The 27,840-nt window shown below is 35.8% G+C and overlaps 1 protein-coding gene across 1 annotated transcript; it reads right to left on the reverse strand.

Moving 5' to 3' along the window:
• Positions 1-3,434: 3,434 nt before the first annotated feature.
• On the reverse strand, positions 3,435-27,805 carry LOC112057883 (SWI/SNF-related matrix-associated actin-dependent regulator of chromatin subfamily A containing DEAD/H box 1 homolog). The gene is made up of 16 exons (XM_052885628.1): positions 27,671-27,805; positions 26,421-26,671; positions 23,646-23,848; positions 22,412-22,731; positions 21,515-21,683; positions 20,350-20,534; positions 19,115-19,308; positions 18,006-18,141; positions 17,531-17,666; positions 16,503-16,640; positions 15,227-15,754; positions 14,416-14,643; positions 12,127-12,338; positions 10,705-10,860; positions 10,146-10,276; positions 3,435-9,415 (listed from the first exon to the last, which is right to left on the reverse strand). Exons 2-16 carry the CDS (start codon positions 26,536-26,538, stop codon positions 9,339-9,341), a joined length of 2,931 nt encoding a protein of 976 aa, XP_052741588.1. The 5' UTR covers positions 26,539-26,671; positions 27,671-27,805; the 3' UTR covers positions 3,435-9,338.
• Between the last annotated feature and the right edge of the window lie 35 nt (positions 27,806-27,840).

Consider the following 27,840-nt stretch of genomic DNA (forward strand, 5'->3'; position numbering starts at 1 on the left):
GCTTGGCCGGACGCTCGCTTAGCTAGCGCTACTCATGGCACGCAGTTACCGTGTCTCACCGTGTTGCATTGCAATTTGCAGCTCTTCAGTCTTTTTTATTCTTTATTGCAATTCACCTGATGATAAGTGATGATGCGGTCTATGGAAGCGGATTAAAAGTGGAATTCATAGACGTTGTATGGGCACCCCCAGGGGATCATTCAACCGCTGAGTGTCGAGTTTAACCTCTATTTGTTTGAGAATTTTACACTCGGCGGGTGAATAATCCCCTGAGGGTGCCCCTACAACGTCTATGAATTCCACTGTAAATTGTGAGGCGTAGGATGAAAATTTTCACCATTTCTGTTTCTACACGACTTTGTACCGGAACGCTAAATGGCTATGCGGTACGTCTAGGGTGGTGACTATCCTAGCTCATCAGCTAGATCTGGACCAATTAAGAAAACCACAATAGTCCCAGCGATAAGACATAGGTACATTGGCGTATCTAGGATTATTTCCTAGGGTGGGCCTGGTCCCCGACTTCAAGTCCATTATTAGTATCTTATTAGAATTCCTTAGTGGTAGCCCAGAATTCTAGGATGGGCACAGGTCCATGCTAGAGTGGGCACGGAACACCCGGCCCACCCGCTTTGAGCGCCTATGTATAGGTACATAGACAACCTTTGGTCTTTGGATAAAAAAACGAAAGCTTGATTGAAGCTTGACTAAATGTTTGATTTTCCGACTGAATTCATAATAGTTTGTGGAATGGAGTAGGTAATTTCCTGGGGTATTGAAAATACTCCGGTGGCTATAGACACCTTAAAAAGTTTACAAAATTACGCAGACATCTCTGATAGGTGTGACGCCAATTTGGTTTAGTTCCACGCAAACAAAATTCAAACACATCCACTTACACTAAATGTTGCAATGGAGTTCTATTTTTTTTCATGTCGGTACTTTTAAATCCGTTTATTTCGACGACCTCTCTGGCGCAGTTGGTAGTGTGTGTTTTTCAACAGAGAGTGCACGATTCAGGGTCAGTTTCATCATCATCATCATTATCAGCCGATGGACGTCCACTGCTGGACATAGGCTTCTTCCATGAACTTTCAAACAAAGCGGTTTCGAGCCGCAGGCATCCAGCGGCTCCCTGCAACCCGCTTGGGTCAGTTTAGGATTTTGTATTTTTTTAATTGACACAGGTAGACCTGTGGTAGGCGTCGGCCGTGGCTAGTTAACAAAGACGTACCGTCAGAGCGATGCCGCTCAGAAAAACACCAAATTTCTTCTTGATGTCGCGGCTCTGCAGGTATTCTTGAGGTCCTGTATCACGTTGACCGTTACCGATCTATTGTGATCGCCACTGACTGTATTTTCCCCCCAATACTGCCAGGTACAGCAGCAGTTTCTTGGCTGGGATGTGTTTCACCTCCTCTGGGTCCATTGTGTAATGCCCTAAGTGGAGGTTGCGTTTATGTATTAGAGCTGGGCAATTGCATAAGATGTGCACAGGTGTTTCCTCTGCCTCTAGACAGAGTCTGCACAGATCTGTGTCCCGGAGTTTAAGATTGAACATGTGTCTATTGAGTCCAGTGTCCGGTGAGTGTTTAGAATACTTATTAACACGTAAAAAGCAATTACTGGGCCGCCCTCCCAATGATTCTGCCCGTATGGCAGCGAAGTCGGGTGGGCCATAGAAGGTAGTGGGTTGATGCTACCGACCATAGAGTAGAATGTATGTACATATATGCTACCGATTATTTACCAACTATCTCCAGGGTTTGTCCAAATTTCGGCATCTGGCCAGTTCGTTAATGACACTCCCATGATATGCGAACGACGAGGGGAAAAAGACTGCGCTGGAGTAAAATCGTGCATGCGGGGAAGTGAGGTGGATCAGTTGTGGGTTTTTTTGCATCTATCCATTATAAACCAAAGTTAAAGCAGCTGATGCCCCTACATAAGCATGGCTCGGTACCTACCTAAGTCCAAGTCTCCTATATATCTTAATGTACAGAATATAAATGCTTCCGAAGTAGTGTTGGGTAGGACATGACTTGAAAAAGAGTTTGTAAGTGTTGCCTCTTTTTTGTACCGAGGCAGTACAATGTCCCACTTCAAATGAGGCGAGGCGTATTGAAGCTTGGCACTACATTTAAATTTTGAAGTAACGAATACAAATGTCATATTTGAACTTTGTTTGAAGCAACGTGTACAAATGTCATGTTTGTACTAGTACAATAATATAGCTTAGTAATCATAGATTTACGATTCGGTACAAGTATTCTATGTTAGTTATAGTTTGTCTTACATACTGATATTAAATGCCAAACTTATTTTTAACCTATATAAAATAGATCGATTCACCTTGGTTATTATATTTCAGTTTTTAAATTATTAAGTAATTTTTATTTTTATAAAATGTCAATTGAATAAATCCAAATTCAAAAAATAATATTTCTAAACGCATCGTATACTATTTCCGTCGCGTTAAGGGATATAGTACAAAATTATATGACAGGACCACAGAATGACGTCCCATTCGACTTTTGTACTAGTGTCTCGCTTTCTCTCGCGTACGAGTAAAGCAACTACCGCGACAGAAAATGTGAAGTAGTACATTTTTAAATGTTGAGCCGCTCTTACATTGTGACGTCATGTACGGGACAAATGTCCTGCCTCTTGTATGTCCTACTCAACGCTATTCCGAAGTAGGTAAACAATTTTCATAAATTGACCTTGGTTGGTCTCATGTTTATTCTGCGCTCCGAACAAAACGTTACTTGTAAATGGAAAACCTGTGTCTATTGAAGCAATGAATCAGTGTCTGCTCAGTATGTACTTACCTATAGATACCTACTGTATATTCGCTGACTGCATCGTGGTCGTGGTATATCTATACTATACCTATAATAAATCTGTAGATAGGTCAATTCTGTTCATGAAATATATTTCCAAAATAACTATCAGCGGGTGAGTGATCGATACTTATGCCAAAAATGCAATCAGTAAATTTTTGTCTGTCTGTCTGAATGTTCGTTATATCCGCTCAGAAATATCGCTGTCATTTTCTAACAGTACAACCTAATGTTTTATCTCGGCTAGCCAACTCTGTTGCCAGCGAGGTCTCCGCGGTAGTGTATGGGTCGGGCAGGTAAGTGTTATACTTATCGAGATACTTGAGTTTTGCCCGTCGTTTCGACGGATGGTTAGCTTAAACAGGGTATGTCCGAAAGTTAGCTATCTAGGGTTAAAGAGTCTAAGGGCGGACGAAGTCGCGGGCATCCGCTAGTATTTAATATTTTTACTTGATAAAACCTAATCAAGATTATATTGTGGTGCCCCATTTTTTTATATGCACCAGGGCCCTTGGTTACCTACTGACCACTGCCCTAGACAGGACATGCGGTTCTCTGAACTTAGGATCAAGTTTAAATAAAAAGACAACATTTTATAAATTATTATCCATTAACTTATAATATTTCAATGATCATCAGAAAGGTTACGGCTTCAAAATGTTCGTACAATAAATTCAATACAACCACAAACATAGTAAAACATTATGAAAGATAGCGTGTCTTTTGAAATTCGTATACGTATATACAGGGTGCTCGGGAGTATTTCCCGTAACTTCAAGGTGTTGACGATTCCACATATAGGAGCCGAACTGCATAACTAATATTTTTTTAACTAAAAAATATTTTTTTTTTATGTTTTCATACAAAGTAATACAAAATTCAAATAATTCCGACTATCCATGTAACACACGCATTTATCTATCGTTGCGTTTTATTTAAACTGAGTCTGCGTCATAAATAAAAGGATCGTACAAGGGACGTACTATTACTATTTATTCCGAAAATATTAATTTTAGAACACATGTTCTTTAAACACTTTTAATTAATTTTCGGAAAAGAATATAAGCCCAGAGTTATGGGAAATATTCCCCAGCATCCTGTATATAAACATTAAATTGCATAATTTATTACAAGTAAATTGCATTCAAAACAAAATAACTAATCACTTTTTCAGCCAATGAAATAGCGTTTCGTGTTATGAAAAAATATGGTTTCTGTTATTTACATACAATTACACTGTTATATTTATAATTTATTACATTCATTTTTAAAAGTTACTTAGGGACATACACAACGGAAACAAAAAGTTCGGAGTCAGGAAAGAATAAAACTAATAACAAACACTAATTTGTATGACATTGCTAGTAAGTGGAAAAGCACCTTTAGGTTTGAAGGAAAAGAAAAAAAAAAAACTTAATGCGATTCACTTTTTCAAACGGAATGAACTAAGCAATTATTATTATAAATGAAAATTATCTACTTAAAACTAAAATATAGGCAAATAAATAAGCTAATTAAACACTAAAATACAGTTTCTTTTCAGCATGCAGAGGGAATGAATCTGTCGATGGCAGTCAAAGGCTCACATTATCGGGTGAAAGCACAATCACTTTTTAACAGACTTCAAAAAGGAGGAGGTTCTCAAGTTGATCGTTATGTTTTTTTTAAAAAACCCTCTCATGAATTCGATGGGTTACTTCGGAAGGTAGCGTTATATTGTCTATGTTATACCTGACCATAAAAAAGAGCGCCACAATTTTTTCAGCAATCTGTGTACAGCATGCTACTTCTAGAAGAAATTAATAGTTCCTTTTTTCCGCACTAGTGTTGTATTTTATTTTTCTGCACAGACTATAATATGCTGGTACCTCCAAACTTAAAAATATTGATTCCTAACCTTGGTAAAATAATAAAATGTTTTAATAAACTGTTGTACCAAACTTAAAATGGCCCAGTGGCGGATTTAGAAATTTGCCGCCAGTAGGCTATTGAATTTTTTCAACCCCTACTGAACTTTGAAATTCGATAGGTATCCTAGTTCGCAATCAATAAAATTACCTTATATTGTGTCAATAAAATTGCAAGTTTTAATATTTTAGTAGGACTGTACAGGATGTACAGGAATAAAATATTAAAATTATCGTTACATTTTCTTTATTTCTGTAGAAGATAAAGTTTTTTGGGTCAAATTTGCAGGCTCCAGCCTACTTAGCCTACTGGCAAATCCACCACTGACATGGCCACCGACGTATTCGATTCGAACGGCGGCACGTTCGCCGCGTAAACTCACTAATACAGCCAATACGCCTTAGCCTTCATTCGCGAGTTTATTTAAAAAAGCGTTCGTTGGAATGCGTTTCCAAGTAGGTATATGTTCACACGACAGCGTTTTGACGCTTCTTTTGAGCATTTTCGAGCGTTGGAAATAGATCTTCATTTAACTTCATAGGTACTATATTTGATCGCTAAAAAAACTCACGTGCGAATGAGGGCTTAAAGTTTGACACTAAACAAATTTTAGTATAATACCGAAGAACACAACTGCACAACTGAATATTACAGAGTCAATCAACACTATTATGTTCAATTGTGTAGTCACAGAAAAAGAAAATATGTCAATTTTTCACTGTTCATAATGAACTTCCGCAAAGTAACGCCAGTTCTATTCAACGTAGTATATCAAATACTTGTAGACTTGCGAATGATATTATTAATTTCGTAAAAATTACACAATTAATTTTAATTTGAAGTTATTTGGCTGTGCTAGAAATACGTAAATCAATATAAATTAAATTAATTATGAGATTATTTCTGTTCCTCATGAAGGATGTCAGAGTGTTAATCATGTAAAATGATGCTTCTACTAGTAGAAGATCCGTATTAGAAACGACCTTCACCCAGATCAGGGTTCCCAGCTTAGGGGGTTTCCCCCCGATTTAGGGGGCAAATAAGTGAAATGGGATTTTTTTAGGGGTATTTTCAGGGATTTTTTGACTCTTTAATATTTTTAAGTTCATGATAATTTTAATATTTCTTTCTTGACCTAGCGACTTATAACGATATATAATACGTTATTCTACAACCACTCTGAGGCAACTGGCGGCAAATTTTAATCGAATAAAAAAAATTGTTAAATTTATTCATTGTTAACATGTATGATTTCAAAAAGTCTGAATCTTCAGATAAAGACGAAATATTTTGTCTGTATTAAATATAGACTTTTGAAATATATTACAGCATATTATTTCTAAATGATTATGAATTTATATTTTTTAGGGGGAATACTCAATAATTAAGGCGATTTTAGGGGCAAACTTTAGGGATAAATATTTTGGAGAGTTGGTAACACTGACCCATCTGTTTAATGGATGAAAAGTGTTTTATATCAATATTAGTACGTCATGTACGTACGTGAGGCGTACGCATTACTTTAAACATAAATAAAATAATTTGATGATTATTGAAATTAAAATATATTTTGAAGAAAATATAGAAAAGTAATATATTAGTATACGACAATAGACAGAGGTTGAAACACTTGATACAATTTCAATTTATGAGTTACTGTATATGTGGCGGAAAGGAGAATGGCGAGATTGCATGTATTTTGGGACTAGCTAATAGAAGTAGCGTGCATAATGGAAACCTATTAATAGTTGTTTATCATGATTTAACTAAGAAATAAGTAAATGGTAAGCAGTCTTAAAAAACAGGGAAAAAATTTATACCTTAAATTAGTAGGTACTCTATATATACATGAATGTGAAAAACACCACCGCTGACATACAACTGCGTGATTGCTTTATAAATACAACAAGGCGTTTTTGCAGACGACTTTTTTGTTAATAAAATGCACTTTTTTTCTGTTGATTCCCGTTCTGTAGAATCTCAATATTTTTTATACAAGCATCTTACAAAATAATAGTTATAATCGATACAAATTTATGAGTGTACGACAATTTAGAGTGTGACTCCCACTTTCGCCAACCTCCTTTCGTCTTATATTATTATAATTAATCTAACAATTTCATGAATTTATTTACATCAGGCAATTTCAAGATATATAAGTGTACATACAAAATGTCACATCACATAATCAATGTACTGACACAATTTGTATTGAAAAATAATTACCAAGGCAACGTTAATATATTATACAAAAACCTATGTTTAAATAATCAGATAGTATCATATAAGTGTATTTTAACCGCCTTAATATATACCAGTCTCTATATTGTTTTAAAGCAGGCAGTACATTTCTTAAATAAAGTTTACAATAATTAGTTAATTAGTATTATGTATTTTTACAACATTCAGAATTCTGTGATTGGATATTACGTGCAATTATGTTATAAATATTCTTTTTTTAACAAAATCTAAATAAATTTGAATTTCAAAATCTAAAAGGAAACAAGTAAATTGGACATTTTTTGTGTTGTATAATTAGAACTTTTTAGCTGGCAGAACTGTAAAAGGATATTGAATTTCTCATTGGATCAACTTGTCCTAGCAAAGAGTAAAAAGTGCATTGAAGTGTTCACCCTTATCTCCAAAATAATGCACATATTTCTTCTGAAATCGAATCAAAATCTAAAAAAATTGTTTATTCAAGTAAACTTTTTTTCTAAAGATTTTTTTTTGTAATTAAAAATGCTTTTACCACTTTTAAAACGAGATAAATTACAGACGTGTGAATTTGCTGCACTTTCGCCTAACTTCGCTTTGAATGTGAACAATTTGACGCATCAATCCATTGACTGTGTTAGTATCATTGACCTTTTATAATAAAAGGACACACAATCATGTACAAAATTTCACTTAAAAACCGGCTAATTTTGCTTTGACAGTTTTAGAATTATTGGTAAAGAAAATTATACCTAAAGGCCTTTAAATATAGTCCAATATTCAATAAAATCTTAAATTCACATCAAATTCAACCTTATGCATTGAGTTTAAGGTTGAATTAGCAAAAAGTTGAGTTTGGGTACTCATTGAGTGGGGACGTTTTTTGATCGCTGATTGTGCATCCACTTTTTAATAGGAGATTGTAGGTTAGTATGAATCGACACTTTGATTAATTCAAATTCTTAGTAGCAGCTCAGTTAGCAGGTCAAGTTACATATATATACCCTCATCTGTTATACATTAGTGCTATGAAATAAATGATAATGTTCACAGAGACACATTGCAAATAGGTTGCCTAGTTAAATTGCGGCCAATCACATTTTTCATACAAAATCTAGGAAACCAAAAATTAAGAAGTTAATCAAAAGATACTTAATTCAGTTAAATTAAAGCATAAAGCTTTCATTTGACTTAATATTAGACGACTAAATAACTGATGAAATATATAAATAACATTACTTAAATGTTTATATCTGGCAACCCCACAGTTGCAGTGTGAAAGCAAACAACCTTTACTTTCTCAATTCCTTTGAGAATATATTCTAGTACGTTTTTTTAAATTAACCAATGAGGGAAAGAGTTTAAATATATTTAAAAAAATAATTATTTAATACTGCTTGGTCGCAATTTAACTAGGCAACCTATGTGCAATGTGAATATTTTGTATCATTTATTTCTTATCCCAATTAAATAACAAATGAGGGTATATATTCCTTATGCCAGATTTTATATTATCAATATTAATGGATATTGTTACAATAATTTATTTACCCTAAATAAGCCAACTCACATCAGAGCAGCAAGGTGGGTACAAACTCTATAATCTAAATGAAATTGCATAACATTTGTGGTCTTGAGGTAAAACATATCCTATTTATTTATACACAAAGGCTTAAGATGCGTCAGCGACAACTGCAGAGGAAAGTAACCCTGTTGTAACAATAGCAGAACGATCGAAAATATCGCAACGAAAGAGATAACTATATCTTGGAATCCGCCGCTATTGGTCGACGTTATGTCCTTCTATCGCCATATGTGTTGTTCACGCATCCTAAAACTTGGTGTCACTATTTTCACATAAATCAATACACATTAAACATACAAATCTCTTTACAAACTTTCACATTTATTATTTTAAATACAAACATTTTCAACATTTATAATATTAAATACAATGTCAGTTCAAGATTTCTAAAAAAAAATTTTATTCATATCATTTACTGTAACAAATTTGCACAATTTGTTAATAATAAACATTAGCTTGAACAGTTTTGAATACTATTTTTGTTATGTGATGACATATATCATCATGAGTGTGTCTGACATGCCAGAGAATGGACAAAAGAAAGCATCAGAATTTATTCATTTACAATAATTCACTTGCACTGTATCACTGTTTCGATCACTATATTGTCTTAAGTCATGACCAGTGTTTGTCATGAGTCATGACGATTGTTTGTCACGAGTCATGACGAATGTTGGTACGAGTCATGACGATTGTTTGTCACGGGTCATGACGAGTGTTTGTCACTGTTGACTGCGGAGCGCTGGTCACTATTCGATGACGATGACGCCCTCGGGAGCGGCCTGTCATTTGCTGGGCGTGCTCAGGCCGAGAGCGGACGACAGGAGGCGAACTACGTTCTTTTGTTCTGTAGGTTCATTTTCTGTGAACAAAGAAAACATTTCAGCGATGCGCTTTTCTTCCTCATCCTTTCATTCCTTCATCTATCGGAGATCTGTCACTAGAACTTACCGATCATGGATGTCTTTTGGATAAAATGTCCACAACTTCGTTGGGGAGAAAATCAATGTAGGATCTTGTGCTATGTGACAATTTTTTTCAGAAGATTACATTATGTATGTTATTGTGGAGGGGAGGTATCAGTGTATGTGTAAATAAAGAGGGTATTTGGTGACTTGAGCTCAGTTGTTTGTTAGGCAGCGTAGACACCGTCACGCTGCCAGTCGTGTTAGTGATTTTGTACAATAATGTTTTGTGTTGTATTTATTGTTTATCATAAATTGTTTAATGTGGGCATGGTGAACATGTCGAGCAGGGAAGGTTTGTGTTGGTGCATTCTGAACCTTTAAACCTACTCCTAAAGTCACTAGTCACGAATCCTGGAAACTGCTCGATGTGTTTCCTCTACCAGAAAATAATGGTACAATCACTGTCGCAAAATATATGGCCACCTTCAGATTTTTTATACATCTGTTAAAAGATTAACATTCCACTATGCATATTTTTGTGATATCTCAAAGGAACCAGGCAGCGTTTTCACAAATGATTTAGAAACTGCCTTACATCCTGGTAGTAAATTCACTACAAACAAACATGACATGTCAATTTTCAAGTGTTTGTTAGGCTTACTACTTATAAACAAAAGAACATACCATCAACGCCAGTAACGTGTTTCTCTAGGTTGAGTTTCTCTTGAGCCACTTGGTAGATGCCCTCCTCTATGGTGCCTGCACTGAGAAGCCTGTAGATGGTCACCGGTCTCACCTGACCCATTCTATGACATCTAGAATATAATACGTCAGTTAACACATTTTTTATTAGTCTTAAATTGGTCATTATCGTTTTTGTTTTCAATTTGTTACTCTTTAACGCCGCTACTACTGAAGCGATTTGGATAAAACTTGGAATGGAAATGGATTTTACTCTGGATTAACACATAGGCATACTTTTTGTCTCAAAAAAATCCATGGTTTCCCGAGATTTGCGAAAACTGATGATTTTAATGATATGAATGTTTGTTACTCTTTCACGCCTCGACTACTTAACCGAATTAATTGAAATTTGGTATTGAGATATATTATAGCATGGATTAACACATAGACTACTTTTTATCCCGGAAAAAATCCATGGTTCCCGAGGGATTTGTGAAAAACTAAATTCCACGCGGACGAAGTCGCGGTCATCCGCTAGTAAAACAATATATTATAGTACCTGTCTTCCGCCTGTTTGTCGTTGTAGGGGTTGAAGTCGATGTCGTGGATGATGACGGTGTCGGCCGCAGTCAGGTTAATGCCCAGCCCGCCCGCCTTGGTCGACAGCAGGAACACGAACACGTCCTCCGTGTTGTATATGTCTATTAGCTCTTGTCTGAAACATGAGTATTATAAATTAAAGAAACTCAGAAGTGGATTAAAAAAACCACCAATATTTATACAAAGTTTATATACGATTCACAACTATTTTGACAACTTAATTAACAAAATGAATATTGCAGAGTGTATCAGATGGATGCAATATATGCTGACTTTTTAAAAGCTTCTGATAAGGTTAATCATTGACTACTATTATGCAATCTTAATGCGCTCGGGGTCTCAGACACTTTATTGAAATGGAGCAAATCATATATTGAGAACAGAAAGTCAAGGGTGGTAATTAATGGTCAACAATCAGAAGTGTTTATAGCTGTCTCTGGAGTGCCGCAGGGATCAAATTTAGGACCACTATTTTTTAATATATTTATAAATGATATAATTGACATTTTTCATAGTAGCACCGCAAGTCTCTTTGCCGATGATCTTAAATTAACGAGAAATATTAAGTGCGACCATGACACAAAATTGTTATAGGATGATTTAAATAGACTATTGATTGGTGTTGTACAAATAAAATTTATCTGAACATTGACAAGTGTTATCACATTAAATTCACGCGAAATAGAAATATAATAAAATCTGTATATGATATAATCGATAGTATCCAGCGAGTAAAATCTGGTGGTAGAATAATTGTGCAAACCAACAGGGCGCCGCGAAAAACCGAATAGCAAAAGCGATGTCGTGAGTGTGTTTTGCAGAAACAGCCAAAAACGTTAGATTGTTGAAAAAAAAATAGAAAAAAGAACAAGAAAGAAAGAAAGAAGAAAGAGGGTAGATCGGTTCTGCCCCTAACAGCTGTTGTCAACTTTACATCTCGCAAACTTCAGTCCCGTCGTGACCACGATCCATGCAACTGGATCGAAATATCGACATTAAAAATCTCGTCGTTTTATCGTGGTATATTTAAATAATATTCATAATTATCATCTTATATTTCAATGGCCTCCCTTCTTAATGGGGAAGGTATATGGAACTTAGACCACATACTCCAATAATGCGGGTTGCAGCACAGGGCGATGTTAAATTCATCAACAATCACTATCAGACGTTAAAGTCCGGCCGCTCAGAGATTGCGTTTCTGACAGGTCGTGATCGAATTGGACAAACATTGAATTACAATTGCCTCGTTATTTTGTCTCATTACTACAAAGACAAATAACTGGTATAACCTTGTACGAAGTACAGTTCGAAGTCTCATCGCCCATTATCGGACTTTAACGATAATGAGCGGGAACAACCGATTAAAACAAATAAGCACCTGTCATTCACAGCAGTGCTGCCGTCCAGCCTCAGGTAGCGATAGTTCCGCAGCTGCATGTAAGGTTCGAAGATGTCCAGCATCATGGTGAACTGGCTGAATATCAGCACTCTGTGGCCCTCCTCCTTCAGTTTGGGCAGCATTTCGTCCAGCTTGGAGAACTTGCCGGAGTCCTCTATCAGCGGGTCTGGTATTGCATAGCCATTAATACTCTGCAATATTAAATCGAAAATTGTTATAATTGAATCCTCCAAGAATGAACTATTTTTTAATGTAGTTCTCAACAATGGACATTTCCAAGTTAAATGTGACCGACCACCTTAAAGAGGCATCATTATTTGACAATTCAGGAGCTATCAAAAATCACTTGTGCTACAATTCCTTCGACCATTGATACCAGGTCCTGTCTCACTAGATATTACCCCTCTGGCAAAGATCAAAAATCAATGATCTTATGTGTTATAGTAAACTCGAAAAACTCGAGCCGCCTATTTTGAATGGAAAACACATTCCGTTCTCGTGCGAGGCTAAGTACCTGGGTATTACCTTAGACCAGAAACTTACTTGGAACTCTCACGTGGATGGTACACTTAAGAGGGCGAAAACAGCCCTCGGTATCTGCAGTCGACTGGCAGGAGCACGATGGGGGCTGAAACCTAAAATAACCCTCTGGCTCTATACAGCTGTGGTGATGCCGATTGTATCTTACGCCTCAACAGTTTGGTGCAGGAAAACGATGCAGAAAAACACTCAAAGTAAGCTTAGCAGTCTTCAAAGATCTGCCTGCTTGCTTATAACCGGAGCCATGAACACCTCACCTGGAGCAGCTCTTGATGCACTACTTAACCTCCCGCCCCTGTTTCTCTACTTGGAAAAGGAGGCAAGAGAGGACAGAGTAATCTGCCAGAAAGAGGTGAACTGGCTTTCTCAAGTTATGAGGAACCTACAAAACTCAGTACTTGATATTCCAGTTCTGGGGATGCCATCAGACATTATGACCCCAAACTACTACTTCCAAAGGAACTACACCATTGAGATACCCGATCGGGACAGGTGGCTAAAAAATGAAATAACTTGGAAAGCGGGAAGCCTAAAGTGCTACACCGATGGTTCCAAGTCAGGAAAAGACGTAGGCTGTGGAACCTATGGAGAGAAGCCCAGGGTGAAAATTCACCGGAACCTGGGAACGTATACCTCCATCTTCCAGGCATTACTGATTGTGCGGAAGCCTTGCAGCAAAACAACTACGTTAACAGAACTATTTATATTCACTCTGACAGCCAAGTGGCTCTTTCAGCCTTGTCCGCGGAGGTTATTACCTCTAGACTTGTTGAAAACTGCTGGCAATGTCTAAATAACTTGGGCAACCGTAATCAGGTTATCCTTCGCTGGGTTCCAGGGCATGCAGGAATAGTCGGCAACGAAAAGGCGGACCAACTTGCGAAACTAGGCGCGAGGTTACCACAGACAGGACCTGAACCCTTCTTTGGTATACCTAAAAGCCTAGCCAAACTCACCCTGTTTACTTACTGTTACTACAACACCCTTATTCGCTGGAGAAAACTTCCAGGAATGAATCACTCAAAAGCGCTAGTAAAATCCTTTAATAAGAAGGCTGCTTCAGACCTACTAGCGCTTAGTAGGAAAAACCTATGTATCTTAGTGCGGGCACTTACCGGACACTGTGGACTCAATAGACACATGTTCAATCCTAAACTCCAGGACACGGATTTGTGCAGACTCTGCCTAGAGGCAGAGGAAACACCTATGCACATCTTATGCAATTGCCCAGCTCTAATACATAAACGCAACCTCCACTTAGGGCATTACACAATGGATCCAGAGGAGGTGAAACACATCCCAGCACAGAAACTGTAGCTGTACCTGGCAGCAACCAGTATTGGAGGGGATATCTAGTCAGTGGCGATCATAATAGATCGGTAACGGTCAACGTGATACAGGACCTCAAGAAGACCTGCAGAGCCGCAACATCAAGAAGAAGAAGAAGAAGAATGTGTTATAGTACATTACTTAATTTTATTCATAAAATGGTGAGCACATTTTTGACATAAAAACTCTTTGGGAAAATTAAAAAAAGTACCATTCATTTTTAGACGTAAAGGTTTTATATTACATTACAGCACATGTGCATTTTACTTTACATAACGTCACATGTGCGTGATGAGATACATTACGATATTAAAATTGGTGAAATAAGCGATACTTTACGAGCAAATGTGTTATAAATAATTATTGCAAGACATTTAATATAACAAACTGGTCACTTACATGATATTGTTGGGTGAGTTGGTGCATTTGAAAGTCAGACAAGCACATGAGGTCTTCGAACACATACTGTTCATTTTTCTCCTTGTAGTTAGGGTCTTTGGCCAGTCGGGTGGCTATTTTCCTGGTAGTGTTCTGATCGTAGAAGAATCTCAGTAGCAAAGGATGATTGGCTAGTTTGCGCATTTCCATCATCATGGATATGCCGTTTTGTTCCACTGTTGAATGTATCTGAAAATGTATGGTTAAATAAATTATCACACACAAAATTATCACAATGGAGAATGTTCACTATTTTTAAATGTTAGCTTTCTGTATTCTCTGTTGAAAATAAAAAAAAACTTGTGAGGGAATTATTTCGATACGTTAATTAGTTCTCAAGATATGGAATTTTAAAATGTGTGTGCGGCGACAGCTCGCGTTTAATGTGCATGACGTCATCGTACAACACTTGCACGGCCGGTTTCTCGCAATTTCATACTTCTGCCTTACCTACTGACGAATTAATGGTTAGCCATTAGTCAAAGAGTAAATTGGCCTGAACGGGCCGGGCAAGTGTTCTAAGATGACGTCACGTACAATATCCGGACTGTTAGCGGGAGTCGATATTTATGCGAACTTTGAATGCATGTAAAATCATAATCATTTGGTATTTTTAAGTAAAACAAAAACTAGTGTATTTGTATATATAAAAGCTCTAATGTAACAAAGTTGCAAGTGATTTTGCATACCTAGTAACATTCTCCATGGTGTGGTATGTCTTCTTCTGCAGACTTTATAACATGTTGTTCTTGCTAATAAACAAAAGACTTACAGTTCCATCCTTAGCTGAGAAGCCAGCGATGAGCTCCTTGTACTGTCTCTGTTGCTTCTCCGACATAGGACACAGTATGGTGTGGTTGGTCTTCTTTGGCAGGTCTTGTAACATGTTGTTCTTGCTAATAAACAAAAGACTTACAGTTCCATCCTTAGCTGAGAAGCCAGCGATGAGCTCCTTGTACTGTCTCTGTTGCTTCTCCGACATAGGACACAGTATGGTGTGGTTGGTCTTCTTTGGCAGGTCTTGTAACATGTTGTTCTTGCTAATAAACAAAAGACTTACAGTTCCATCCTTAGCTGAGAAGCCAGCGATGAGCTCCTTGTACTGTCTCTGTTGCTTCTCCGACATAGGACACAGTATTGTGTGGTTGGTTTTCTTCGGCAGGTCTTGTAACACGTCGTTCTTGAGTCGGCGCAGCACAAACGGCTTCATGATCCTCTTCGCTTGTGTTATTTGGCTTTGCTCAAACGCCGGTACGTCATCTTCGGCATTGCCTTCAGCTTTTTTTGTTGTCTTCGCTTTCTGTAAATGTTATACAAGTTAAAGCAGACAGAAACTGTTCAGCTCGTCTGAGTTCTGCAATTTGTGTTGTAAGATTTGTATGTTACAGTATAGACCGACCATTTTCATCATTATTATCAGTATTTTTTAACAGCATATGGAGAGGCAGGGGCATATGGAGCTAAGAGCCAAAACTTTCCATGCAATTTGGACCCAATTTATTAATTTTTTTTTTTTATTATTTACAAGTTAGCCCTTGACTACTATCTCACCTGATGGTAAGTGATGATGCAATCTAAAATGGAAGCGGGTTAACTTGTACACAACATCGTATCGAAACGCTAAATCGCATGGTGGTACGTCTTTGCCGTTATGCCTAGTTCAGACTACTTTAGTATTTTAGTCGAGTACGAACAATTTTTGGAATTACCGCCCAAAAATCGTTCGTACTCGACTAACATACTAAAGTAGTCCTAACTAGGCAGTAGGGTAACTAGCTGAGGCTGAAGCCACCCACCAGCACCTTCTCAACTCTGCTAGGCTATTCTGTAACGATATTTTTATAACTCGCAAATGTGAGTTTCGAATTCACCTCTATCTCTATCTGTTTAACACAATACCAGAGAATGAGAAAGATAGCGGTGAATTCGAAACTCGCACTTGCGAGTTATACAAAACATCGTTAGAGAATATCCGTGCTGGGCTAAGTCTTCACCGAAAATTTCTTTGAAGACAGGAAAGTTCAGTATTAAACAGTCCGATAACTTACGGAATTTTTCTGGAACAAGTTCTTCAGGTCGTCGGTCTTCCCCGAGAACATGTGAGGCATCACGAAACAGAGCAGAGACATCAGCTCTATCAGGTTGTTCTGTAGGGGAGTGCCTGTCAGCAGCAACCTGTGTTTTGACTGGAAAACAAAAAAATCATTTTAATTCATAATCTGACTATATTACTCTATATTAATCGTCCGCGTGGAATTTAGTTTTCACAAATCCCTCGGGAACCATGGATTTTTCCAGGATAAAAAGAAGCCTCTGTGTTAATCCAGGCTATAAATATATCTCAATAACAAATTTCAGCTAATTTGGTTCAGTAGTCAAGGCGTGAAAGAGTAACAAACATTCATATCATTAAAATCATCAGTTTAAAAAAAGTAGCCTATGTGTTAATCCAGAGGTAAATCTATTTCTATTCCAAATTTCAGCCAAATTGCTTCAGTAGCGGCTATAAAAAATTACAAACATCCAAACATCCATACAAACTTTCGCGTTTATAATTAGTAGGATAGGATAGGATAACATATTTCTGTAGAATAAAAATTTGTCAAGTCCTCTTTATAATATCAACTATCTGCCAATAGCTTTCCCCTCAAAATCGGTTACAGTTTAGCCAGAGATTTAACAGACAGCCAGACAGCAAAATAAAAACTTGTTTATAACTTCATACAACAGTAAACTTAAAATTAAAAAAATTAAAATAAAAAAATATTTATTTGTAGGCGAAGTAACATCATCAAAACGTCATCAATCCGCCATTATTACCCATAATAGTGTTGCATTTCTTGAGAGAGAATTAATATTATTTTGAAAAGAATTAAAGTAAATTCGTAGATTTGTATAATCAAAAATAGTTTAAAAAATATGTTCTTTTATTTCTGCCAGGGTACAATGACTGATCCTGGGCTCCATACAATTTTTAACCATCTCCTCTGTTAGGATTTCATTATTAAATATTTTTTTAGATATTGGGCTGGGGATTGGCATTCCCCTTATTGAATGAAAATTAATGCTGAATTACCTTAATTTTGAGCAGATTATCGTATCTCTGTGTGGACATGTTTTTCAGCATGTGTGCCTCGTCGTACACCACGTAGTGCAGCGGCGTTATTCGGAACATCTTGCGCTCTTCGGGACAACTGCTGACCATTGTGTAGCTGGAAGAACATAATATAATAATAAAGCCTTTATTAATTGTTTTTTTATATTATATATTAAATATTATAGCAATATATATACAGGGTGTCCTTTAAATATTACGACATACTTGACAAGGTGATAGCTAACATCAGGGCCTGTTCGCAGACTTTTGTCTTCGAACAGGCCCTGATGGAAGTTCTAGCACTAAGGAATTTTGTTGTTTTAAAAATTTGCGAATGCTGCCCAGCCGAGTTGGATTCGACAGTTCACCTCTTTCTCGAAATTGGATTCATTATAACCTAACTAACCTAACTGGACCCTGGTCAGTTAAAAATATGAAGTTAAGAGGTACTCACGTGGTAAGAACAATATCTATCTTTTCCAACCCTCTGGAGTACTCGATGCGCAGTTGCCGGCGCTCCTCAGGGTTGCCGTAGTACTTGCTGACGCGCAACGCCGGGCACCAGCGCGCTAGCTCGCTGCTCCAGTTGTCTGGAATAGGGTAGTTGACTCGTATCAAATTTAATATAAATATGAATTTCGTATAGTACGTGGAATAATGGTCTGAAATATATCGATATCAATTAATAAAAGTTAACTTAATTTAAAAGCTTTGTATTGAAGCGATTTTTCGAAACGTCAAAAATGCTGTCGTCACGATGTTACTTGGTGTCAATAAAGGAATAAACGTCAAACTAATTATAAACTATTAATTTTGGTTAAGGTTTAGTGGTAAAATGACGTCATTAACAGTTCAAATATAGACCTTCATGGCCGTCAGCGTTTTGGCTCGTATTGTCAAAAAAATATTTAATTTTTATGTATTTACGACGCAATAAAATATGATATTTTTTTTCAATTGAACACTTATGAACCTATTTAGGACCCTTTTAAAAAAATGTCAACTAGCTATCTATTGGTTTAATTGAATATTTATTTTGGAAAAAATAAATGAATTTCTTAAGTGTAACATTTTTTTAAACATTGATGACAGTTTTTTAAATTGTATATAAATTAAGAGTATGCTAATAGTAAAGCAATTTTATAAAAGGAACAGGGTATCTGCGATCATTACTTTCGGACCTACAGGGATTTAAAGGGTCAGATTTGCGGCGCTGCCGCGGATCCCCATACAAAATGGTATGATTTAATGACGTCGTAGGTGCATAATGATCGATAGATTTGTATGGGCGTTCAAACAAAATTACTAATATCTTTGTTATTTGTGCGTTTATGTTATTAAAGAATGTCACATTTAATGTAAGAAATCATCTAATTACGATAAAAGATTTTTAATAGATTTTGAAATTTTATAAACATATTTATTTTGCAAATATCCAGACAACCTGCTTTTTATGCACAAATTAGTTAACGTATTTACCTAAATGTATCATAAAAATTAATATATTCAAACCTAGTCATCATCCCTATTTCTTTTACTTTTTACAACTGTATGGTAACTTACCTAATGTAGAGGCAGGTACAACAATCAAATGGGTGCCCCGAGCCTGCCCCGTCTCCTTCAGATGTGCGAGGAAGGCAATCACTTGAACAGTCTTCCCCAGTCCCATTTCATCGGCCAAGATCCCCGATACACCTTGCTTGTGTAAAACTGCCAACCAGTTGAGGCCCACCAACTGGTATGGAGCGAGTTTTAAACTGAAAATACATTATGATATAATATTGAAAGCTCAAGCCGAAGGCGAGAGCTTTATAAGGAAGCAAAGGCTATAAAAAGCGCACGCAAATCATACAACGTTTTATAACACACTAGCTGACGCCGTGCGGTTTCACCCGCGTGGTTTTGTTCCCGTAGAAATACGGGGATAATATATAGCCTATAGCCTTCCTCTATAAATGGGCTATCTAACACTGAAATAATTTTTCGAATCGGACCAGTATTTCCTAAGATCAGCGCGTTCAATCAAACAAACTCTTAAGCTTTATAATATTAGTATAGATTCGCACATTTGCGAGGAAATACAGTTTCAACACACTTTCTGAAAATGAATTTGCATCTTTGCCTGTTTCCATATGATGATGTTTTGATATGCTTGTCATTTTTGCACAGTTAGCAAAGGAAAGAAAGCGAATGGTTCCCATTTATTGACAACCTTTTATTTTAAATGAAAGAATCATATGTCATTTTATTATATTTTATCTCTCAAAGTTAATTTTATTCATAAAATGTTGAGCACTTTTCTGACATAAAAACTCTTCGCTAAGATTTATAAAAGTACCGTTCGTTTTTAGGCGATTGATAGAGGTTTTATATTACTTTACAGCACACGTGCCTTTTACTTTATATTACGGCACATGTGCATAAAAATCTAAGTATATAACTTTAAATACTTAGATTGTTATGCACAATCTAAGTATATAAATGCAAAAGGTCTTTTATCATGAAAAAAAATATGACATATAATTTAAGAAATCTTAAAATTCAAACTTAATTGAATGACGTGGTTTGGGTTTTGTATTCTATCTTTCCATACAAACTTTCAACACCTATTTCACCCCCTTCTCTTTTAATATTAGGGATAAAAAGTAGCCTATGTTCTGCTCCAAGGTCCCATTTACAATTATACCAAAATTCATCTTGATCGGTTCCGTTTAGCCGTGAAAAGGTGACAGACAGACAGACAGACAGACAGACAGACACAGACAGACAGACAGACTTACTTTCGCATTACAACTTACCTAGTAGACAAAGAAGCTGGTTGCCTCAACCGACCAGCGCCCGCTGCAACCGCTGCCTCCAATTGCTGCGCGAGCCCCACACACTTCTTCATGAGCCGCTGTATGTTGTTCCTCGTACACAGCAGCTCTTGGGTGGAGTTGAGGAGTTCCGTGCTCAACATCTTGTTGCTGTTGAACTTTTCCACCTGGAAAGAAAGAAATATATATTTTTTGACCCGATTAATAAAAAAGCTTGTGAAGCTTGAAGATGAACGAATCAGAATTTGTTTAGATCAGCATTTGTTTTGATCAGGAACATCAAAGCCTAACTAATTTTATCTACCAACTAGCGGAATTCGTCCGCGTGGAATTTAGTTTTTCACAAATCCCTCGGGAACCATGGAGGGATAGCCTATGTGTTAATCTATGCTATAACATATGTCAATACCAAATTTCAGCTAATTCGGTTAAGTTGTCGAGGCGTGAAAGAGTAACAAACATTCATACCATTAAAATCATCAGTTTTCGCAAATCTAGAGAAACCATGGATTTTTTCGGGATAAAAAGTAGCCTATGTGTTAATCCAGAGTAAAATCCATTTCCATTCCAAATTTTAGCCAAATCGCGTCAGTAGTAGCGGCGTTTGAAGAGTAACAAACATCCAAACATACATACAAACTTTCGCGTTTATAATATTAGTAGGACAGGATACTCATACCAAATTTAATATAAACTATATTAATTTCGCATAGTACATGGATTATGGATCTGAAATATATCGATATTGATTAATAAAAATTAAGGGTTCGTTATAAAACTTTGATTTTGTGACGTCACAATGTTACTAAACGTCAAACTAATAATTTGTTAACTAATATTTTTGTCAAACGCTCTGTTTGTACGGGATTTGTTATATTTACTTCATGAAACAGTTGAAATATAGACCATCATGGCCAACAGGCGTTTTGGCTTGTATTGTCAAAATCATGTTTTTTGTTGTTTTCAGTCAGGCAGAGTATGAGGTGTTTTAGAAAGATTTAAAAAACATATCATCATTAACATCATTTAAAAACTAAAATATTCATGAAATCTCCATAAATATAAAAAAAATTCAATCTAGAACGATAATGAACTGTTTAAGACCATTTAAAAAAAGTGTCAACTAACCTATTGTCACTTATCTTACCATATCTAGCCATCCATTGAAAGGTCTCTGTGACATGATGGCCTCGGCCTTCTTCTGTGAGCACCCACTGAGCTGGGTGAGCTCATTCAGAGTGCTGGTGTTCAGAAACTCATACACTTTCTTCTTGTCTCCAATCAAGTCATCTGTCACTTCATTGTCTGAATCGTCACTGGAAATTAATGATTTGCTCATTAAACATTTTAGTAAAAAATTCTATCCATCCATACTACAATATATACTACAATTTAACAACAGCCCCTAGTCCCCAGTGGCCCCGCTATTTCCAGCTCTGCCAGCGGTTGTGGTAACCAAGGACATCAAGAGGATTGCAGGATGCCACTGTTTGCTGGGTGCTCGAGACTGTTGTGTTGGGAAGTCCATGCAAGAGGCCTATGTCCAGCAGCAGACGTCCATCAGCTGATAATGATCATGATGAATTCATAACAATACTATAAAGCTGAAGGTATGTGTCTGTATGTAAGTCCATCCATCCATCTGTTATGTTTTCATGGCTGAACTACTGAATCAATTTGAAATTTGGTATACTTAAGAGATAAACAGGACTTTGAAGCAGAACATAGACTATATTATCCCAGAAAAGACAGTGGGAATTGTAAAAATAGAATCTCATGTGAACAGAGTCATGGGCATCTGCTGGTAAAATATAAAGAGCTCACAACCTTACAAATGAAATAGTTGAAAATGTCTGTTAACTTATGTTAGAAGTGGGTAGGCAGGTTGTAACTGAGGAACTATAGCAAAGAGGCTTTTGTTTTTATGTGAGAAGTGGATGTGAATTTAACCAAGGTACACTAGAACTAAAAGAGGTTCTATGCTTCATCTACCAAGCTGCTTTGTATTTCGATAAATAAAAAAAGTTATTTTAAAAAACTGTACCTATCATAAACTCTATCATCTTTTCCTTTCCGCACTCCATAGTCATCATCCTCACTACCACTGCTTCCTCTTCTTGCCCTGCCACCTTTGGCAGCCAGTGGTTTTCTGACCACCGTACTGGGCACACTGGGACCACTGGTCACTCTCACCGCACTCATGCCGTTGGATGGTCGAGCAAGCTGACCAGAGAACCCTGGTCTGGACAACCCTGGTTTGGAGACTGCAGTGTTATTTGATTCACTTTCTGGATCGTGTTTGAGAAGTTCATCTCTAGATCTCTCTTCATTCCAGCCATGTTTTACTAGTGTGCTTTTAACAAACTGTAAATTAATTTATATAGATGAAATTCTACAATTTGTTGGCATGTATTGCCAATTCTGAAAAGTGTGTTAGGTTTTGGATGTGGTAAGATAACAGACCCAACACATTTGTAAGAATTAAGAGTAGCTTAAAGTTCTTTCAGCATATTTACAGCACATTTGTAGATCATAAACCCAACAAATAAAGACCCCTTACTGTTTATGTTATATATTTTATATTGGTACATCTTATGCCTACACAGTGCAGTACTGACATTGGCAGAAATAAATTAATTAATATGATATTTAATGAGAATCTTTGATGTTATCATCCCAAAAAACTTTTTTAGTGTAATGCATGGTTTCTGTACATTCATGGTTTGCCAATAAAACATTTATCATAGATAAGGCAGACCAGCAGTCACTTTTATTCAGGTTAATGCTAAACTGAAATTACCTAAATTACCTGGAATATACCTTCAACATGTAGGCCTCACATATCTCAAGAAAAGAAAAAGACATAGTCAACCAATAGTGGCTCGACTTCAAATATCTCAACCAAAGTTGATTCTGGTTCAGTACTATTGATCAACAATATGTCATTTAATTTTCACGAGATAATAATATGTTGCAGCATCTTAGACCCACATCAGTTTAAGAATATCACTGCATAATATCACTTTGAATTAAAGAAACTTTTGAAAACTTTGACTTAAAGAAACTGTCAAGCAAGAAAAAATTACAAAATTCTTCAAAACATTGTGGTTTGAAGAATTTTGTAATATTTTTCTTTTAAGACTAAACTAAGACTGATGATGATAATTAAACAAAAACTTCAGTTAATTGTTTTTTTGTTAAAAATAAGGTATCCCTTTATAAAATACCATTCCATATTACAGCAACCACATAAAACAAATAAACCTATATTCACTTACTAATGGTGATATATCTGGAAACATTTCCATCATGTTCCGAAATCTCCTCTCCTTCACCGCAGTGGTCAATTCCACAACCTGAGCTGGTTTCTTAGCAGGGGAGGAGTCATCAGAGTCCGAGTCCAAAATTCTGATGCGCTTGTATACTATTGGTGCACTCTTACTGTTCGGTAAGGCTGGCGCGGGCATCCTGATTAGATGTTCTGGTGTGACACAGAAATTAATAAATTATTGGACATTTTAGCACATTTTTCAAAATATGCACATAACATACTACTTTTTTGTAGTTCACTAGCAGATGCATCACACCAATGTAGTGGAAATGCAGGGATAAAATATTGGATATGTTATTAGAGTAGTACAGATATTTTCTAATGGTAAAAGAATTTTTAAAATTGGTTGAGCAGCTTTCAAATTCAATCATACAAACAAACAAAAAAAGCTATTTTTATATTTATATTTACTCCTTTATAATATTAGTTTATATGGGACAAACAACTTGAAGTCAAATACCTTAAAATGAAAATCACTTTATAGGGCACACACGTCTGCATGCCTGCCTGGTCTGGCAATCTGATCTCCTTTATTAGCCAGTGGTAAAATCACTATTCACTGACAGACTTAATTTTTCAAAGGTTCACAGAAGCCTACTTGAAATAAAAGTTTGATTTCAACCCAAGACTTAGATGTTCTACTTGTATGGGTCAGTAATATCGCTGACAACCATAACCATAAGGCAAGAGTAAATAGGCATTTTCTAGGCAAGTGCTCTTTGTCTTAGACCTGATCATTGCTTTCCATCAGGCATAATTATTGTCAAGCTCAAGCCTATACAACATAAAAAAGACAGAAATACAGAATGATGTTAACAACAGAAATAGGTACAGTGGTAGAATTTTTTTACAAAAACAGTCCCAAAGAATAAGCTGCTAGTACTAAGCTGTCCATAATAACTGGACTTAACTTCATAGTACTATAATAGTACCCACTCCTAACTTGACTATTATAATACCCAATAATTACTGGACTATTATAGTACTCACTTCTATCTTGACTATTATAATAATAATAATAATAATAAAGTTTATTTATTTTGTGTATTTAAGTAAGTTTATTTATTTTCCCTTTGGCTTTTTATATATATTTATTTTGTACTGGGCGTGAGAGTTTAATTAATTTGAATAATAATAATAATAATAAAGTCTTTATTTATTTCATACAAATTGGTAATACAATTTTCTTTTTAATAGATTTTTTTTTTTTTATATTACGTTTGCATGAATCCCATTGTCTTGGGTATAGGCCTCTACAACTATTATAATACCAAATCCAAATTGGACTATTATAGTACCTACTCCTAACTTGACTATTATAATACTAAATCCTAACTGGACTATTATAGTACCCACTCCTAACACAATCTTTCTGACTGATTGAAAGGGTTTGTACATATTAGTCATATTTAAAAGATTTCGCAAATGAAAATAATCCTTTCTTTAAAAAACAAATCTAGAGCAATTTCATTATATTTCACTGTTACTAACATATTGTGTTAACATACTCAATTAAGATTTGATACTTAGGATAAAGTTTTCACACACCCCTTTCTGCTACACGGCATCATACCGGAATGTGAAATCGCTTGGCGGTACATCATTTGCTGGTATGGTGGTAACTAGCCATGGCCGAAGCTTTCCACCAGCCAAAGAGAATAAATAATACTATAAAGAGGAAGGAGTTGATTGATTATTTGTTTGTTTGCATTGAATACTCTGAAACTACTGCCAATAATATAAATTATTTCACCATTATCTTCCTAAATTATCCCTGATGAACATAGTGCTGTTTTATCCCTGTGTTTCCACAAAAAATGTGGATGAAACCGCATGGCATCTGCTAGAATACACTAATATTATAAAGAAGAAAGATTTGATTGTTTGTTTGCCTGCATTGAATAGGCTCTGAAAAATTCTTTATCTGTTAACTGTTGGAAGCTACACTATTCCTGACTACTATAGGCTAAATATTATTCCTGTATTCCTACGGAATTGGGAACCACATGGGTTGAACAGTGCGGTGTCTGCTAATGATAATATTATAGTGGCTAATTATCAATTGAAAATTTTAGTATAGTTATTGATTATGTTCAATTTGATAAACAAATTAATTAATATGAAACTTTACATAACTATTCAGTTTTTTGTATTACACCTAATATTTGTTTAAAAATGCACATAATAATTATGAGGAGTCCAGTTCATAGAAGGTTTATTTATAGAGATATAAAAAGATTACTCCTTGTTTTATTATTGTGATTGTGATGCATTATCAACTCTACGAAAAATTCTAGATAGGGTTTGAGGTGTCTTAGAGGGTACAAAATGGTTTGTATTATTTCTAGAATGATTGTTATATAGATCATGAATTGCCATGCTGGAATAATGATAGACAGCCATAGAGAGTGCATATTAAAAATGAAAGATCTTAAAGCCTACTGGTTATAAGAAAGAAAAAAATCTGTACAATTCTAATGTTTTACATAATGAATTGAAAAAAGTGGATGTGTGTATAGATTAACTACATTTTCTCGTTACAAGAGAGCTTTTCCCATGTCGCGGTGTGAGAAAATTAAGCAAAAACCGGCATAGCAAAAAAAAAGGGAACCTTGAAGTGACGATGGCATTCGGTAAACGTGGTCAGGCCTTTTTGCCAATTACAGCCACTACACGTATTTTGGCCGTAGTTTTTGATAGAAACATTTAATTAATTACTTACGCGAGCTGGATGGTGATGAAGTTACTGTCAAGGAAGTGCTGGATCCAGGTGTTGGTTTCTTTTGAAACCTGTACTGTCTTAGATAACTTAACACACTAGGGCTAGTACTTTCAGACATCGTGTTTATCGATTAAGATTTATTCTAAATTAAACTTTTGTTCATGAATTTATAAAAAATGATGATATAATAACATAAAACCTTTAAACATTAAAAAAACCTTACACCACACTCCTCAAGCATGAAGACAACACTCAACCCATAGGGGTGAAACTTCCGCACAGTTCGCTTACGTAAAATATTTTGTATGAAGTGCTGTCTTCCAGCGCTCACGGTACAAAAACTTAAGCGAAGTTTTCTCAGGCACAATATAGATGGCACGCATGAAGCACATTATTTGAGTTTTAAAATATGACAGTTTAGCTGTCTTTGAATTTTTTCTGTTGTTGCTATAGTGATGTTTATGTTATGTCAATAAAAAATCAGCACACAATCGGGATCAGAGTTTAATTTAAAACATGGTGACAGTGGTGAACGAAAAATATTAAAATAAGATGTAATCGGTACAAATAAGTGTTTATAATGGGTATTACTTGTGGATTTGGTGTGCATAGTGAATAATTAACCATGGAACATGCTCGACCACCATCGGAATTATGCTCAGAAGGCGGCCCGGTGTGTCGCGAAACGGCGTGGCGAAAATGTCGCCAGCAATTTTACGAATTCTTAAAGGTGATCAGTGGTTATTTATAATCATAAACGTCAATATTCATAGTTGGTGCACTAATTTTATCAGGCTGCTGAAGTGCGTTAAGATATTTTCATAATCACAAAAGAAAAAATAAATCGTTGAATAATAAGAATCTTCTTTTTTTTCTTTGATTAAAAATCCTTGAATATTTAAAGGATTATTGCAATTTGTTTTCCTTACTTCTATATATTTATAAAATTTGGCTATTTTAAATATTTGGGTACATTAGTATTATATAGTGAAATAGGTGATTTTGTAAATATTATGTTTATGTTAAATTTTTTTCATTAATAATTCTTATATAAGAATTAAGGAAAACAAACAGCAATAGTCATACAACTAAAATATAGATTGTACTCGTAGAGAGAACGCCATCTATGGGTAGCCAATAAATCTAATTAGAATGCGCCATCTAGTGATCAAGGTACATAACTTTTTTTAACCGAAATGAGAGTTGCGTATCTATCTCAATATATAATGTATCATCTATGACTCAACCACCTCAACACTGCGGCCATTTTAGTCCGCGAGACTCAAAAAATAATTTTAACCAATAGTATAGTTTTAATATTGACAGAACTTTCATTCAACCAATAAGATTGAAGGTTATGATTATTAGAGGACATCAAAATTAGGTTGAAATTCAAATAAGCCAATCAAAATATTTTAGA

Source organism: Bicyclus anynana, chromosome 14, assembly GCF_947172395.1.
Source record: "Bicyclus anynana chromosome 14, ilBicAnyn1.1, whole genome shotgun sequence".
NCBI lineage: Eukaryota > Metazoa > Arthropoda > Insecta > Lepidoptera > Nymphalidae > Bicyclus > Bicyclus anynana.

Bases quoted from the DNA above. Each gene is read 5' to 3' on its own strand.
- LOC112057883 (XM_052885628.1), bottom strand. From the start codon at position 26,538: ATGTCTGAAAGTACTAGCCCTAGTGTGTTAAGTTATCTAAGACAGTAC. The intron at 19,309-20,349 runs GTAAGTTGTAAT...ATGTATTTTCAG, and splicing joins CCAGCTTCTTTGTCTACTAG to TTTAAAACTCGCTCCATACC. The intron at 12,339-14,415 runs GTAAGTGACCAG...TTAATATTGCAG, and splicing joins AACTCACCCAACAATATCAT to AGTATTAATGGCTATGCAAT.